Source organism: Athene cunicularia (assembly GCF_003259725.1).
Source record: "Athene cunicularia isolate RWA chromosome 2 unlocalized genomic scaffold, athCun1 chr2_part1, whole genome shotgun sequence".
Lineage (NCBI taxonomy): Eukaryota > Metazoa > Chordata > Aves > Strigiformes > Strigidae > Athene > Athene cunicularia.
The window spans coordinates 88,510,847-88,525,675 of record NW_020799095.1 but is presented as its reverse complement, the minus strand read 5'-3'; the positions used below and the strand labels follow the sequence as shown (position 1 = coordinate 88,525,675).

The 14,829-nt window shown below is 34.8% G+C and overlaps 1 protein-coding gene across 3 annotated transcripts in view; it reads left to right on the top strand.

Moving 5' to 3' along the window:
* Positions 1 to 750: 750 nt before the first annotated feature.
* Positions 751 to 14,829, top strand: part of LOC113476993 (inversin-like) — a 48,601-nt gene continuing 34,522 nt past the window's right edge. Inside the window, exons 1-3 of one of the 3 annotated variants that reach the window (XM_026843046.1) lie at positions 751 to 824; positions 2,663 to 2,832; positions 10,473 to 10,639. In XM_026843046.1, the coding sequence (XP_026698847.1) occupies positions 2,727 to 2,832; positions 10,473 to 10,639 (273 nt within the window). In that variant the 5' untranslated portion in view covers positions 751 to 824; positions 2,663 to 2,726. Of the gene's footprint in view, positions 825 to 2,235; positions 2,396 to 2,662; positions 2,833 to 10,472; positions 10,640 to 14,829 lie in introns of those variants that run through there. The other 2 variants (XM_026843047.1, XM_026843048.1) reach the window with 2 other exon arrangements.

The following is a 14,829-nucleotide window of genomic DNA, read 5'->3' as shown; positions in this document are numbered from 1 at the left end:
GGCATCTCAGGCATGTCACAACATCTTCCCTCTTCTGAACCTGTTTTTCTCCCAGGGCTGTTCCTTTATCATACACAAAGTTATAATGTACCTCACTTTCTCTCTTTGTTAACATAACAGTTCTTTGTTAGCATAACTGTACCCTGGGTTTTTTCCTTTGTTTACCTCAGATGGCTGCAATCAGCTTCTGCATAGTATATGTACTCAAGGAAACCAGCATCTCATGCCTTTCTAGTCACACCTTTACTAGTTTTTGTATGGGAGAAAGATTGGAAGGTAAGGTGAACCCACTTTCATGGCTTATGAAAACTCAACCAGACAGACTTCAGGAAAGGAGTGTTCAGTGGTGCGGTTAGCCATTTTAAGAGCAGCGTAGCATGCACTTGGCTGTCTGAGGACAAAGTGGAGAAGCAGCAATTTTGACAGTAGTGTGTTAAAAGTTTTGTCTGCAGTTATCACATGGTATACTTTAAGCACAGAGTTACACCTGAGCATTTTCATGCAGACTGGATGCAGTATATTGATGTGTTGTTGAGCACAGCCTCATGGTTCCATATTTGTGTTTATTGCAGAGATGTGGTATGAACTGATATCATGATTGTGCAGGTGTTCTTTGAGTAACTGATTATATTTGCCATGAAGCTTCCTGTATTGGTTTTCTTAGCTCTCCACGGAAGTTTGAAGCTTGTGAAGAAGAGTCTACAATTACATTAATGTATTAAGTTGTATTTGATTTTCTTTTTTGTTTGCAGGTAAAAGCCTTTACTTCTATTACTTCATGCTTCATATCTGCTGTAGAAGTTTTCATTTCATTTTACATAAAAGTGAATGTTTTTCTGGTATTGTAATAATTTCCCTCCAACAAATTTTAATATTTCCCTCCAACATATGTATGCATCTGCAATTATATTTAATAACAACAGATGCTGTTTAGCAACATATGAAATTTATAGAACAGATAAAACTAAGATGGTTGAAAATAACAATTGAAGCAAAATAGCTTTCTCTTGCTGTTTTCTAACTGTACTATGGTGTAAATGTGGGACAAAAGGAGTATATTTAAATTAGCATGGAGCAGAAGATGAGGTGAAAAATTCCCAGAATTCAGTAGACAGCTCAGCAATACCTCCTTTTGTCCCACATTTACACCATAGTACAGTTAGAAAACAGCAAGAGAAAGCTATTTTCCTCAGTTTGTTTTCCATTCCAAATATGCAATGTGGTAAGAGTTGAAAGTAGAAGTTCAATATTTGATACTTTTGGAGAATATCAACAAGTTTTCAAGCATGCAGACCCTTTTTCATTTCCCAAATAGTGTATGGACCTGAGCTGATTATTGTGAAGATCTTGAGGCAGTGGTAGCTCAGCGAAGGTACCGGTTCCATTTCAGAAGAGGCTAGGAAGGCAACTGTAGCGGTAGATGTGATTTAGGAAAGAAATAGAGAAGAAAGAAGAGAATACCATTATAGCACTGCATAAATCCACATTTTGCCTACATCTTGAATAACTAGTGGAGTTTACTTTCCATGTCAAAAGGGTTAGAACAGAACTGTGAAAAGGTCCAAAAAGGGCAGTTAAAATGGTCATGCATACAGAAAAGTATCTGCTTGGGTGACAGCTAAGTTAGCTATGAAGATATGTTAAAAATCTGTAGAATAATTACTGACAGATAAGAATTCTTTATTTACTCTTCCTTCCAGTACAAGGATTAAGGACCCTCAGATGGCAAGAGCCAGGACAGGACAGATGAAAGCAAGCGCTTTGTCCATACAGTGTTTGGTTGTGATCTGAAATTCCTTGCCAGTGGATGTTGTGGATGCTACAGATTTGCATAATCTTAAAAGGAGACTGGACACGTTTATAGTAGAGAAATAAATTGAAACAATTAGCAGAATTTGCAGAGTACTAAATACACAGAAACCAAGTGCACCTCAGGAAGTGATTGAACTAGAAATAAGTGTACATTTGAAGAGTATTTTGAAGAGGGGTACAAAATCATATTCATATATATAATAATTTTTTATATATGTATATATTTGCTCTGTTCTTTGGCATCTACCATTGGCCAGTTTGAGACAGGATTTAAATCTGGACTTCTGGTCTAATTCATTGTGGTTTTTCTTACACACACATTTTCAAACTTGTTCAGGTTTGAAGAACACTTGTAATCTAGAAAGCTGATCGGATTATTTCAGTTATGTTAGTTGGTGAAATAAAATATGTTACTTCAACTTGTAAACCTTGTCCTGCATATGTCCATAGACCATCATGGTAAAATACCACCAGATATCAAGTACTGGAGGAATATATCAAATTTATACTTGATAACAAACTAAATTGGTTACTGAATTGAAGCATGCGTAGCAACACTGAAGAACAGTCTGTTGATTTGTAGGTAAACACTCTCCTATTTGCAGACTTTTGTAAAGCTTATTGATTGAAATTTATGTTAAAGGCAATGAAATGATTATATATGTGTATATCTCATTAATGTAGGCATTTCTGTTTGAATTTTGGCTAGAGGCAGATTTAACCCACGAAATAAAAAAAAAAAGTGTTTTTCTTTTCTGTTTTTAACAGAACAGTTTATTAGCTTTAGCATTGATTGAGTTGTTTTAATGATTCATTATAAAATTAATTCTATTTTATTGAATTCTTCTAGAATTGAATTCCTGCAAAAAATGGTGGTGGTGCACATCTGACCCATGGTAATACCTTGAAAGAGTATGAATATTTCAGCAAACTGCCTCGTCAGTGGTTCCTCCTTAGCATCTGAAGTGCATGCTGCTGCTGTTAATGGAGATAAGAGTACCCTCCAAAAGCTAATAGCAGGTAAATGTTTTCATTGCAGATGTATTTGGATTACTTCAGAACTGAAGCTTTTCGGTTTTGACTGACTGCTTTGATCTTTATGATACGTTTTCAGTTATTGATTGTGTGTATTTCTATAATAAATGTAATCCTGGAAATACGATTTTTTAAACTTTTTATTTCCTGTTGCCTTTGATTAGTACTTCTGTGTGAAGTAAAATAGAAAGTTGGTGATACAACCAGAAGATTTATTCAGAACTCCTGTTTCAGAAAATTTGAAATTCTGGAGAACTGTTTTGGGCTGAAATATTTTGACTGCAATTCCTTATTTTTGGAATTGCTTTTGTGGGAAATTTGGTAAACTTGTTTTTACAGATCATTTATTATAGTTAATGAGGTCTTGTTACTGTGTAGTATTTGGGGACAAAGTGAGCCAGCACTATGTATTACTTTGATTCTGATACACTAACAAAGTTTCTCAAGACAAGTTAAAGGTAATGAGAGAGTCTGGTCCTACTGAGGTTGAAGTAAAAAAAAAAAAATCCCATTCATTAAAAAGCCCAGGATTTTGCCTTTTCTCTCTGACCAAGAACTGTATGGCATTCCAGGTTAGTAGTTTTCAAAAGCAACATATATTCTGTGTTCCAAAACCAATCTTACACGCATTTGGAAGGCTGGCATATGGTAGGTGAAGACTTTGATTTTCAGAGTTTCTGATTAAATGCAATTCCAGCTGATACTGTAGAGGTTTTATTTTATTTTTTTGAAAATCCTATTCCTGGAGCTTCGTAAGGGTGAAGAACTGTGAAATAGTCTTAGTCTATATTTCTGCCATTAACTGTCAATTTTAATGGGTGTAGAGGATTTAATGGTAATCACATTAAACCAACAGTCAGATTTCTTTCTGCATCTTCTGCTGACCTGGGTTTAAGACAAGACATTAAGCTATGTGGATCTATTCTCTCAGCTGTACAGAAAGCAGTAAATCAAAAGACAGTTAGAAGTGATTTGACTCAAAACAGGAGAAAAAATTTGAGGGTGTTGTTTATTAGAGGCTCCAGTGGTTGAAATAAACTATTTTTTGTTGGGCCTTCAACTTTATTTTGTCATATGATTGCTCCAGAATACACTGTTTGCATTTAATGCTATCTGTTCGCTCTTTCGTAGAACATTTTATGAACAATGGATGAGCAGTTGATGTGGCGATGCTTCTAGAAATCAGTGGGATGCAACCACAAAGTAGCTTTAAATACCTTGTTTTTTTTAAAAAAACCTGCTTGCATGTGGAGGGGGAAAAAAAAGTCTGAGCTTTCAAATCCTGGCTAACAATGAGAAGCAACAGCATAGAGTTTTTGCTAACTTTGGTTTTAGTTCAGTTTTTGTTAATCTCCCAGCCAAAAGATGTATTTTGAAAACACAGAGGAACAGGTACTTCTGTGTTGCTGGTACACCTTGTCAAATATACCACAAAACAGCCCTTAGAACCAGATAAGGAAATCACTGTTCTGTTTATGTTGATCATGCAGCAACAAAATGAAAATGCTGTGTGTTATTTTTACATGGGAGAGAAAACTGCATAATACTTACAGCCTTTGCTGTAATAGCAAAATTTGGCTTTTCTGCTTTGTCGTGTTTTGACAGGATATGACACAGACCTTACTTTTGCCAGGACAGGACTGGAAAAAAAAAAAAAAAAAAAGTATTGCCTAGCAGAAGAAGAATGCATCAGAGTAATATTTTTAGCTGTTTACAAGGCACTGTTGAAAGTATAACTCGATGCCAGAAGTAAATTGAGCAATTGATATTACTCACTGAACTTCATGACTGCACTTAGCAGCAACATCTAATTCAGGACAGTACTTCAGTGTTAGGTGTGTGTATGCTGGATTGCTTAACAACATTCTCCGAACACATCCAAGCTTTACGTCTTGATTGTGTAGCTAGTGGTATATGCAGTAACATAAAGTCCGTCTTTCTCCTTTTAGGGAGGGCTTTTAACCCCTAAATTAATTATTACTTGCTTCTTTGAGTTTTTCCTATTCAGTTATTAACAGACGAGGGGCATAGAGGCTGGTTAAACAGTCTCTCAGAGCAGCCCTCTAACCTGTTTGGTGATGATTCCTTTTCCTGTCTGCAGTTTGATGGAATGTGTGTGACTTTATAAAAACATAAACGTTGTATTTGCATATAATTCATGAGTATGGACGCATGTCTAATCTGCTGCCCAATAGCCTGTGATTTTAAAGGAACAGGTGTTTGAAATAATACAGTGTGTTCTGGATACTATGTTGCTTTTGGACATCCCCTGCCAATAAGAGGCATGGCTACACAGAATCACAGGTAAGTAGAAAATCTGTATAGAGAAAGTGGGTTTTGGAACAAAGTGTCCCTGTATGTTAACCACTGCTCATGCTTAATTACAGGATTTTCTAAGTGGCTTCTGGGTTGAATACCATAAAGTACAATATGTGCCAAATGTTTATTGTATAAGCAATGCTCTAACAAAATTGTGCTAATTGTTTGCATCTCAGTGAATTGCCTAGTACTGTATCACATTGTTTTAGAATGGTATGATCTCAGGCTTTGGGGAATACTCACAGTATTTTGTTTTCTATGTTTTATACAACATTGAACATGTCTTTAATTAACGGTTCTTCAGTGTTAAAACCCAGCTGTATGATTTTAATCCTAGGCAAATAAAAGGAAGCAAAAATTAATTTTGTGTTTGAAGGATTGTTTTGCCTTTAATGCTTTTATGTAGAGTTTTGGGAAGATGCATCTAATTATTTTAATTACTTATAAAAACAAAATAATGTGTTTAATAGTCGTTATACTGAAGTGTCTGTTCAGTCCAGATCCTCATTCTAAACCTCTTATGTATTGCTTGTATGCTAATGCTTCTAAATCTCTGATACGATGTTTCATTGTAAATGTTAACTATAAAGTCTGGGTTGCAAATATGCAGTTGCATGTTTTTGTTTGGTTCTCCTTTCTGTTTCTCTTCCACATTCTGCAATATAGGAGGTTGAATAAAACTCAAATCAAGTATTACAGAAGGCAGGATTCTTGCAAGTAATAAGAGATGGCCTGTCTTTTAATAACTAAGCAGAATTCATGTCCTCCTCCTGCTCTTTCTCTTCTTCTGGTTTGAAAAATGGGTAGAAATGTTAGAGTCTAATGTGACTGCTTGCATAGACTGAGGAAGTGATGAGGTATGAATATGAAGGTTAAATTTGGGAATTGGGCCACTTGATTCTGTGGTGTTTGTGACTCTGTGGGCAACAAGTTTATGGAATGCATAATCTGGAGGGTGAGGATGTTGATCCTGAAAGGGGAGGATCAAGCAAACTTCCTTTCTTGGGAAAGAGAATTTAATTTTGCCATGGCACATTTTAGATATGCTAATATGTGAATGTTTTGAAGGCTACCTGTGCTTTCTTGATTGCAGAAAATAATATTTTACTGCAACTGTGAAGTCCACAAGGTGTTGCAGTTAGTGAATTTCATCAACATAGTCCCCCTTAGCACCTCATGGTGATATAGTAGCTCCTAGTCCTTGTCCTGTCTCATAGCCTGAGCACAGAGACACCCTTTTAGGGAAATGCCCGCAGGACTTTAACCATTTTAAGTGTTGTAAGCAAACAAAATAATAACAAGAAACCTATTGCTAGCTGAAGATAGTTCCTTTACCTTAAAAACCAATACAGCATCTTCAGGCAAATTACTGGCATCAAGTTTTGAATGTTCATTTATCACTCAGACTGTATGCAAGTCATGGAAACTCAGTCATCAGCTATATCACTCTTTGGGAGCTGTAAATGAAAATAGATGTCTGTTGCTCTGCTTAGTTGGGTTGTGCTTGGGCTTTAGGCCATTTTTGTTCATCTTGATCTTACCCATTTCTTTCTTTTAGTCTCTAAATTATGTATATCTTCTAACATTATATAGCAGAAAGGAACTTGGAATTTGAGGGAGGGGGCCTAGTTTTGCACATTGCTGATTTAAGAACAAGTATTATCTGAGCATAAACCATGTGTGTGTGTCTTACTGGGAGAAATGCATGTTTATGTATTTATTTTTAAAAATATATTGCGCAAGGCCCATCAGCTTCAAAAAATGTAAGACACTGTTGAGGCTGTGTTAACATTGAATGGTGAAATATGGTTTAGTGATGTCTAAATTACCAGGCTGAACTAATACTGGAAGAGCACCTGACTGTACTTAAATAATTAGAGTAACTGGCTTGTTGGCTGAGAGCAGTGTCATGTTAAATTACGCTTTGGACCTCAGTATTTATGTGTTGCTGCACAGGACTGCGTGGTTGTTCATAACTAGCTTTGATGTTTCTATACTATACTCCATTGACTGGAAAAAACATTTATTGTTACCTAAATATTGAGATGTAAGACACCAACAGCTTCACAATATGTACATATAACTTTTAAAATATTTTTTCTAATAGTAAAAGAAAGATTTATCTTGCAACTGCATCCAGTTTGCAATGAAATTTTAATGCTGTGAAAAGAAAGTCTAGCAAAGATTTTTTACAAGTTAGGGAAAACAAAACTTTTGGATTTCCCTGTTTAACTCATATGTTACATTTTTAATTATTTTCTGATGGCCATGGAATTAATTAAACAAGTGACATAACTTTTTTTTTTTCCTGTATACTACTTTTTAATGCACTTAGTAAATATTACAATTTGTAATTATGAGCAGAAATAATTACAGTCTTCAATAATGAAAATAAGATGACAGTTAAATGAATATTTAAAGACAATACACGAGCTTTTTTCTCAAAAGTGTTAAAATTGGAATTTTAAAACAGTATGAAATATGTAAATAGTGTTAGTAAAAAGCACATTACATTTATTTTTTTTACATCAAAACGTAGTTGGATATAACAGGACATAAATAATAATCCAAAAATATTTGAACTTACACAGCTTGTAACTCCCCTTTAGAAACATTACAAATTATTTTTTTTAAGTCTTAAAGATTACTTTAAAAAATACTACCATAAAATTAAGCGGTTTCGATATCTCTTTTTAAGAATAATGAGTAAGATATAGCCAGTACTTTACCGTCTCCCATTCTAAGCAAAGTTCAGACCAGATTCTTACGCAGGTTTTATGCAAAGCCACGCCGAATAAAATCACTTGTGTAAATTTTCAAATTTTCTGTTGTTTTATTATTTGATCTTTCTTCTGTATAAAAATGTACTTTGGTCATTTATTTATTGAAAAAACTCTGAGACTCAGCTGCTATGCTCATTATAAGAAGATTTCTAATGGAAAAATGGGGAAAAGCTGACAAGGGTAAGTGCAGTTCCCAGTGGCTTATCTACAGAAGGTGGAGTTGTAGCTGTTCTGTATCTTCATTTATGCAATCATACAGTAGGAAAAGATAGCATCCTATGCAGTCTGGTTGAAGTTGTACAGAAACCAAAAGAAACGTACACATTTTTCTACATACATGGAAGTCTGTAAAAATTAGACAGAAAAACTAGGATGTCATGTGTTAAATGAGGCTATTTGTCATATGGTGAGAATGTAAAATTTGTGGAAGGGAAGGCATCAATGTCGACAATGCTTTTTCTGTATACTTAGTATTGTGAAATATCCATGAAAGCCATGTAGGTGAAGGAGTGGTGATATATTAGAAACCAAAGCAGAAAACAAGACTTGGATTCCAATGAGATTAACAAATGACCATATAAATCAATCTTAAACACCAAAAAAAATGCTTAATGATTGCATTTACAGGTCTAAATAAGAAACTATAATACCAACATTTTATTATTGTTCATCTGACCAGATGGTGATATGTGTGACATGCTAAGGGAGATCAGAGAGTCTGAACTGATAGGAAACACAATAATAAAAAAGGCTACTTTCATATGTTTTGTGTAAATTACTACTGAGGATATGATCCTAAAATTAGATTGTTAGAAATCGGTAATGGTCTGCCAACAGAAATTTTGGTGAATCCAGAACAGAACCAACTCTTGAGTTACTCTTGACTGCTGTGCAGGACCTAAATCCGTGTTACTAAGTGAGATTTTGTAACTCTTGACCAGAGTATACATGCATAAGCAAAGCAGCCAGCTATAGTTTTGTACTTCAAATATGGTGAAGGGAATTAAAATGAAAACACTTGCTACGAAGCATCTAAAGGTGAGTCTAAAGAGTAAACTCCTTGCTTATAATGTGAAGCAAAAAGAAAAAGTTTAGGAAGGTGAAAGAGAAGTGAGCATGGCTAAACAGCAGTGTGAAAGTGGGTGTGAAAAAGCAAGTCATTCTTCAAACACCAATCCACTAAAACTAATAGTTGTCAAGGTGGAGGTGTAGTCAAAGGAGACAAGGTCATGGATTAAGAACAAAAAGAAATTTTCTATATCTGCATTCACAGAAGAGTTCAGAAGGGTTCCTAAACTCTTTTTTTTTTTTTTACAGAGCAGAAAGAGTTTTTTTAATGCAAATGAAAATTTCTAAGCAGGAGAAGGTGTTACAGAATAAATCATGAGAATGACATGGTATTCACTCAGCAGTTTTAAAGGAACTTCAAAATGGAGTGAGTGAGCAAATGATTGCTCTAACTTCGAATATCCTGCTTAATAGTGCTTTTTGTGAGAGGCTTGGTTGGTAGGAAATGAATTTTAATTCTTGATATTCCCCTTGATTCCCATTTAATCTGCTTGACACTTCTGCTAGGTGAATCAATAGAAATTGATAATTAAGAATATAATTACTGGATACATAGATAATGATAATATGCTGGGAGAGAGTGAGGGTTGTGTTTGCAAAGGAGAAGCATGCCTCTGCTGGAGTTATTTTGAAGCATCAATCATGCAAACAAAGGAATATTGAAAAATTAACTTACCTGTTAAAATTCAATGTTCCTTGAGTAATTCTAGACAATGTTGCTACATGGAAGAGGTATTTAGAGTTGAGATGTGTAGGATAGTTGATACCCATGAATCTATAGGTGCTAGTTTCTCTGTGGTGACATAATAGAAATATGAAACTTTAAAGTGTAGGGTGCTTGGGTTTTTTCTTTGACTGTGAATAGGAATACAGTGGTTTGGGATTTTTTTGTAGGACCCCAGACAACTTATTTAGCTTAATTGCTGCCTTACTTACTTTATCAGTTCAAGAAAGCCCAGGAAGTATTTTAGTGGTTTCCATATTGTAAGGCGCTATGAAGTAAATGGTATTGATGTAATAGACACGTTTATGTTTTTTAAATAAACATTGCTGTGAGTAGGCTTCAAAGCTTGTTTTAGTTACAGTGTTTACAGGTTTCAGAAGAATTATTTGATTTATGTGCTGTTGATTTTTTTTAAAGTAATCTTTTCAGCCAAGATTTGTATAACTATTTTAAAATTATTTATAATTATGCCACTGCAGAATGTTATTTGTGGTAGGTGTATTTGTGGAACTAATGTTTTCTGAATGTACTTTTTGCTGTAAATATATTTTGAAATGTCCTATAAATGTCAGTAAAAATAGGGTAAAAAGTAATAGCTTTGACGTTATCTTATACTGCATTGCTTTCACTACCATGTTCATTTATAATATAACCTTTTAATAAAAATTACTACTTTTAGTTTGATAGCCACAGACAACCATTTTATGTGGTTTGGGGTTCTTTATTTTTAGGAAACGGTGAGCTGAAAGATAAAGAGGACCAGTTTGGAAGAACGCCCCTTATGTACTGTGTATTGGCTGACAGACTGGACTGTGCAGAGGCATTGCTGAAGGCTGGAGCTGATGTGAACAGAGCTGATCGTAGCCGAAGAACCGCTCTCCATCTTGCTGCACAAAAGGTAATTACAAGTACTTAGCCATTGTATAAATTTGTGGCATTTATAAAGGTTATAATGATTTTCTTGTATTGAGTAAGGATATTTTATTTTTAGAGGCTTTCACTATTTTAGAGGCAAATAATCTATGAGTTTTTTGAAAACTTGGCCAATCCTGAAGTAAATCTTTGGAGGCTTATTTTTTTGGGTTTTAGCATTTTTGCTGAGTACATTTGTAGCTGCCTGCATAGACAGTGCAATTTGTTGCTGTTTTAAGAATTTTTCCTTTGTAGGAAAAATAGTCCTTGTCTATTTTGGGATAGCCAGTTCTAAGTAAAGACTACATTTTGTACACTGATATTCCTTATGTTGTTACCATTAATTTCAGTGGAATTCAGGCCATACATTGTTAATTATTAATGCCCTGTCTGAGAATTTCAAGGATATGGAATACCAAATCATTTCCAGGACCAGGAGGGAAATGCATTACTGTCTGTTTTTCCTTCTACAATTTCAGTTTATAATACTGTCTAGTTAAATTGTCCCACTGGAAAAGTGCTAAAGGAAGTATTCAACAATAAAATAAAAGTAACTTAAAGCATAAATTCAGAGCTGCAATAAATTTTGAGCATGTTTAGGGCTGAGGGAAGTGTCCACAGTTACAGGAGACCAAGAAAACTGCTGATGGGAGAAGAAAAAAGGTGTGGTTGGCTAGCTAACCAGGATGTTTGAGTTCATAAACTGTGAAAAAGACTCCACAGAGAAGATTAAAAGCTCAAACTGAAAGCAACAGCTTTTTACTTACTATTTTACTTCTTATACTAAGTGTAAAACTGTAACTGCTCAAAAGTTAGAGTTGTGTTGGCTATGTAAGCTTTGGTACCAGTTAGAGTGCCTACCATGATTTTCATAGCAAACCATATTTTTTATAAAAAATTGTCACCTGTTCATAATCATTCACATTGTTCAAATAGCTTATATACTTTTTAATACACTCTGCAAGGTGTTTTTTTGTTTTACTTGAGTTAGGTTTACATAAAGGGAGCTATAGTATGGTCACAGTATTTAGTAGGAGCAACTGAATAGAGAATTGCTTGAGAAGATTACAATAAGGTGACATTCTTCAGCTACACTTGCATGGGAAACCTTAGGTACTGTGTGGTCTGTGTTAGTACATCCCTTATTGAGCATTAAATATTCATTTTTTAATTTTACAAATTCCTCAGGTAAAAATGTTAACTATTAAGAACTAGTGTGAATGCATTCTTGAAATGTGTACAGTAATGCACTACATTAATTGACTACCATCGTAATTAGTTACAGTAGGTTATAGTTGAATTGAAACAGGCAAATTCATTTATTTGGTTATATACCACAACACCCTGGTGAAATATTCTAGTCATCATCATAACCTTGTCTCCAGTGTACCAGGGTTAACTTCTATTTCTTCTATTTCTTATATTTCTAAGTGATCAGCTTACTGTGAAAGTTGTTGTTTCAAAGATAGGTATTTCATAAACATAACAATGCGAGAGACTTAAATTGCTCTAAAATGCTATACTTGCCTGGTGTTCATACAGGCTTTGGATTTTATGACCTGATAGGCAGATTAACATTTTAATCATATTAAAAACTTAATTTTAAAGATTAGATTTTCCCCAGCATTTAAAAATACATTTTAACAGATGAAACCAGTATAAATATCCATAAAATGAACATGCAGATAAAGATTTAAACAAGAATTTATAATGCAACTGTTCAAGGCAAGAGATATTTTGCCTTGGCATTATAACCATTAACTGCATGTGCTCTCCATTTCCTTTATGTCTCACTGCAATCATGAAAGGGCAGTTTGTACTATGTGATACTTGGACCATCTTAGATGTGGTTTCCGTTGACAGTGCAGCTGAAGAAAAAAAAAAAAAAAAAAGGTACTGTCTTTACCCCGTGCTGTTTTAGCAGAAGGTTTTATTCAGTCACCCACTTTTTGTGTAATGTACTAGATAGATGTGATTCATCCCACAGGCCACGTAAGTGCTTGTACCATCATAGTGCTGGGGTGGCAGAAAGTGGTCAGGAGAGAGCCTTGCAGCTGCTTTGCATTTGGCTGGCTTAGCTGTCCTGTAAAACTGCACTCTGTGTCTTCTGAGCAGTTACTCAGTATTGATGTCAGGTTACAAAATTAACATTTCACGTGTGTAAAATTTTGTCTTCAGTCTTTCCTTGTTAACATTTTAAGATCTGCATTTCTGTCATGAATGCCTTCTGCAAAATATATAAAAATAAATTCAAAATAACTTCATGTTCCCTGCAGTTTTGGCTGTTTAAATAATGTTTTGTATTCTTCTTATTCCTCTCTGATAATTTTGGTTTATATTCTAATTTTATTTTTTTTTTTTTATTCCAAAGTAAAAAAAAATAATTCCTGCATAACCAGTACTGAAAGTTGATTTTCAGATAGAAACGGAAGAAAGCTGTGTTGGTTGATCATGAATCTACATATTTACCAGGACCAGTGTATAGTTTTTGTTGTGTTCAAGATTGTGAGTCAGTCACTGTCCTGTGCTTCATCAAATCAGCTTTAAAGGACTTTCCAAATCTACATTCATTTGTAGTCACAACTACAAGTTGTTTAGAATAATGGTGCTTGGAGATTCAGATTCTGAAATTGCACTTGAGTTGCCTCCTAATTTTCATTTTCTTTGGAGAGAGAAGTTAAGATTAATGCTCAGACCTTTGCATTCAATCAGTGAAGAGGCAAGAAAGAGAAGACACTTTTCCACACATGTGTTCTCAACTAAAGAAGATGGATGTAAAATGAATTAAGGCTTCCCGAGTAGGAACCTTCCTCTCTAGGATTACTTTTGCCATTTTTTACTGTCTCTTGGGAGTGCTTTTGAAACACCTTACTCATCAGATCGCAGCAGACATCGTGAGGGCCAGAGTTTGTTGCCAGCATATTTGAGTCTCTTTAGGTTATCATTCTACAGCCTTCTTTTACATGTCCCTTTGCAGGTGCTCCTCTGAAACATCTTGCAGTTGATTTGACTAAAATTGGTCTCTGCTATATTTGGGAGCCACAGAACTGTCTTGGAGGCAAAGGATTTGTGAGAAGATACTCTTCTAATGTCAAAGAGAAAGAATGAGTTAGCCATCTTGGACAGAGGAAGCTGAATGTCTTCATATGTTTAGATTCAAGATGGTGACTGTCCCATTAGTAATCCTGGTTATCGAAAGAAAAATTGGTTTCATTCTCTGCAGGATGCAGACAATCTTGCTTCTTTCCCTCAGTATCAGCTAAAACTGCAGCCAGTGTAAGGTTCTTTTCTCTCCAGTATCAAATAACTCTGCTAAGGTATTGGTCAGTTGAGATGAAACTATTCCTGTTTTTCTGTCTGGAGAATTGACTGATGAAAGGACTACCAATTCATGTCTTTCAGTCCTAGTAAAATAGCTTATTTGTGTTTTTTGATCCCCATTATAGAGAAAACATTCATGTGGCATAGCCCTGAATTCAGTCATAAATCAGTATTAAGTAAATGAATTAGGACTCTAATTGCCTTTCTTCTCTAGGATGGGTTTCTGATTGGATAGGACTTAAATAATAGCTGTAACATCGTTTTATTAACACTTGCTTAACTAGCTTCTGACTACACCTGTGGTTTATAAACCTGGCTATACTTGGTGGGTGTATACATATACATGTACATACCAGTTCTCTCTTATATTTTATTTTTAACTTCCATCTCTTTGCAAGTTTTATACTTCCAGCTGTTGTCTGCAGAATTAACAGACAACATTTGCTTGTCATGTTTGTTATTACTGTTGCATAAGGATTTTATTTTGTAAAAGTGTTTCTTCCAGTCCTTCAAAGTGCGAACAATCACATCCAGTGTTCAAAACTTAAAGTCTCTTTTGCAGATAATAGAGAGTTCTTCCTACATTATAGGTAGAGATTATAGCATTACTCATATGGTCATACAAAACATTATCTGAAGTTACAGACCGTCTATCAGTATTTCCTTAATCCTTCATCTTTTCCTAACGGCACCTCTAACTCCTTTTTAAGTAGTTACTTTGTAGTAACAAAGTTACAGTTGTGTAGTTGATCTCTTACCAGATATTCTGGTGCACTCAAGTGCTTTTGCTTGTTGTCTCACAAGTGTCCTATCAGAACTGTGAGTTGTCAAAATAGCTCTACTTTGCTTTGGATA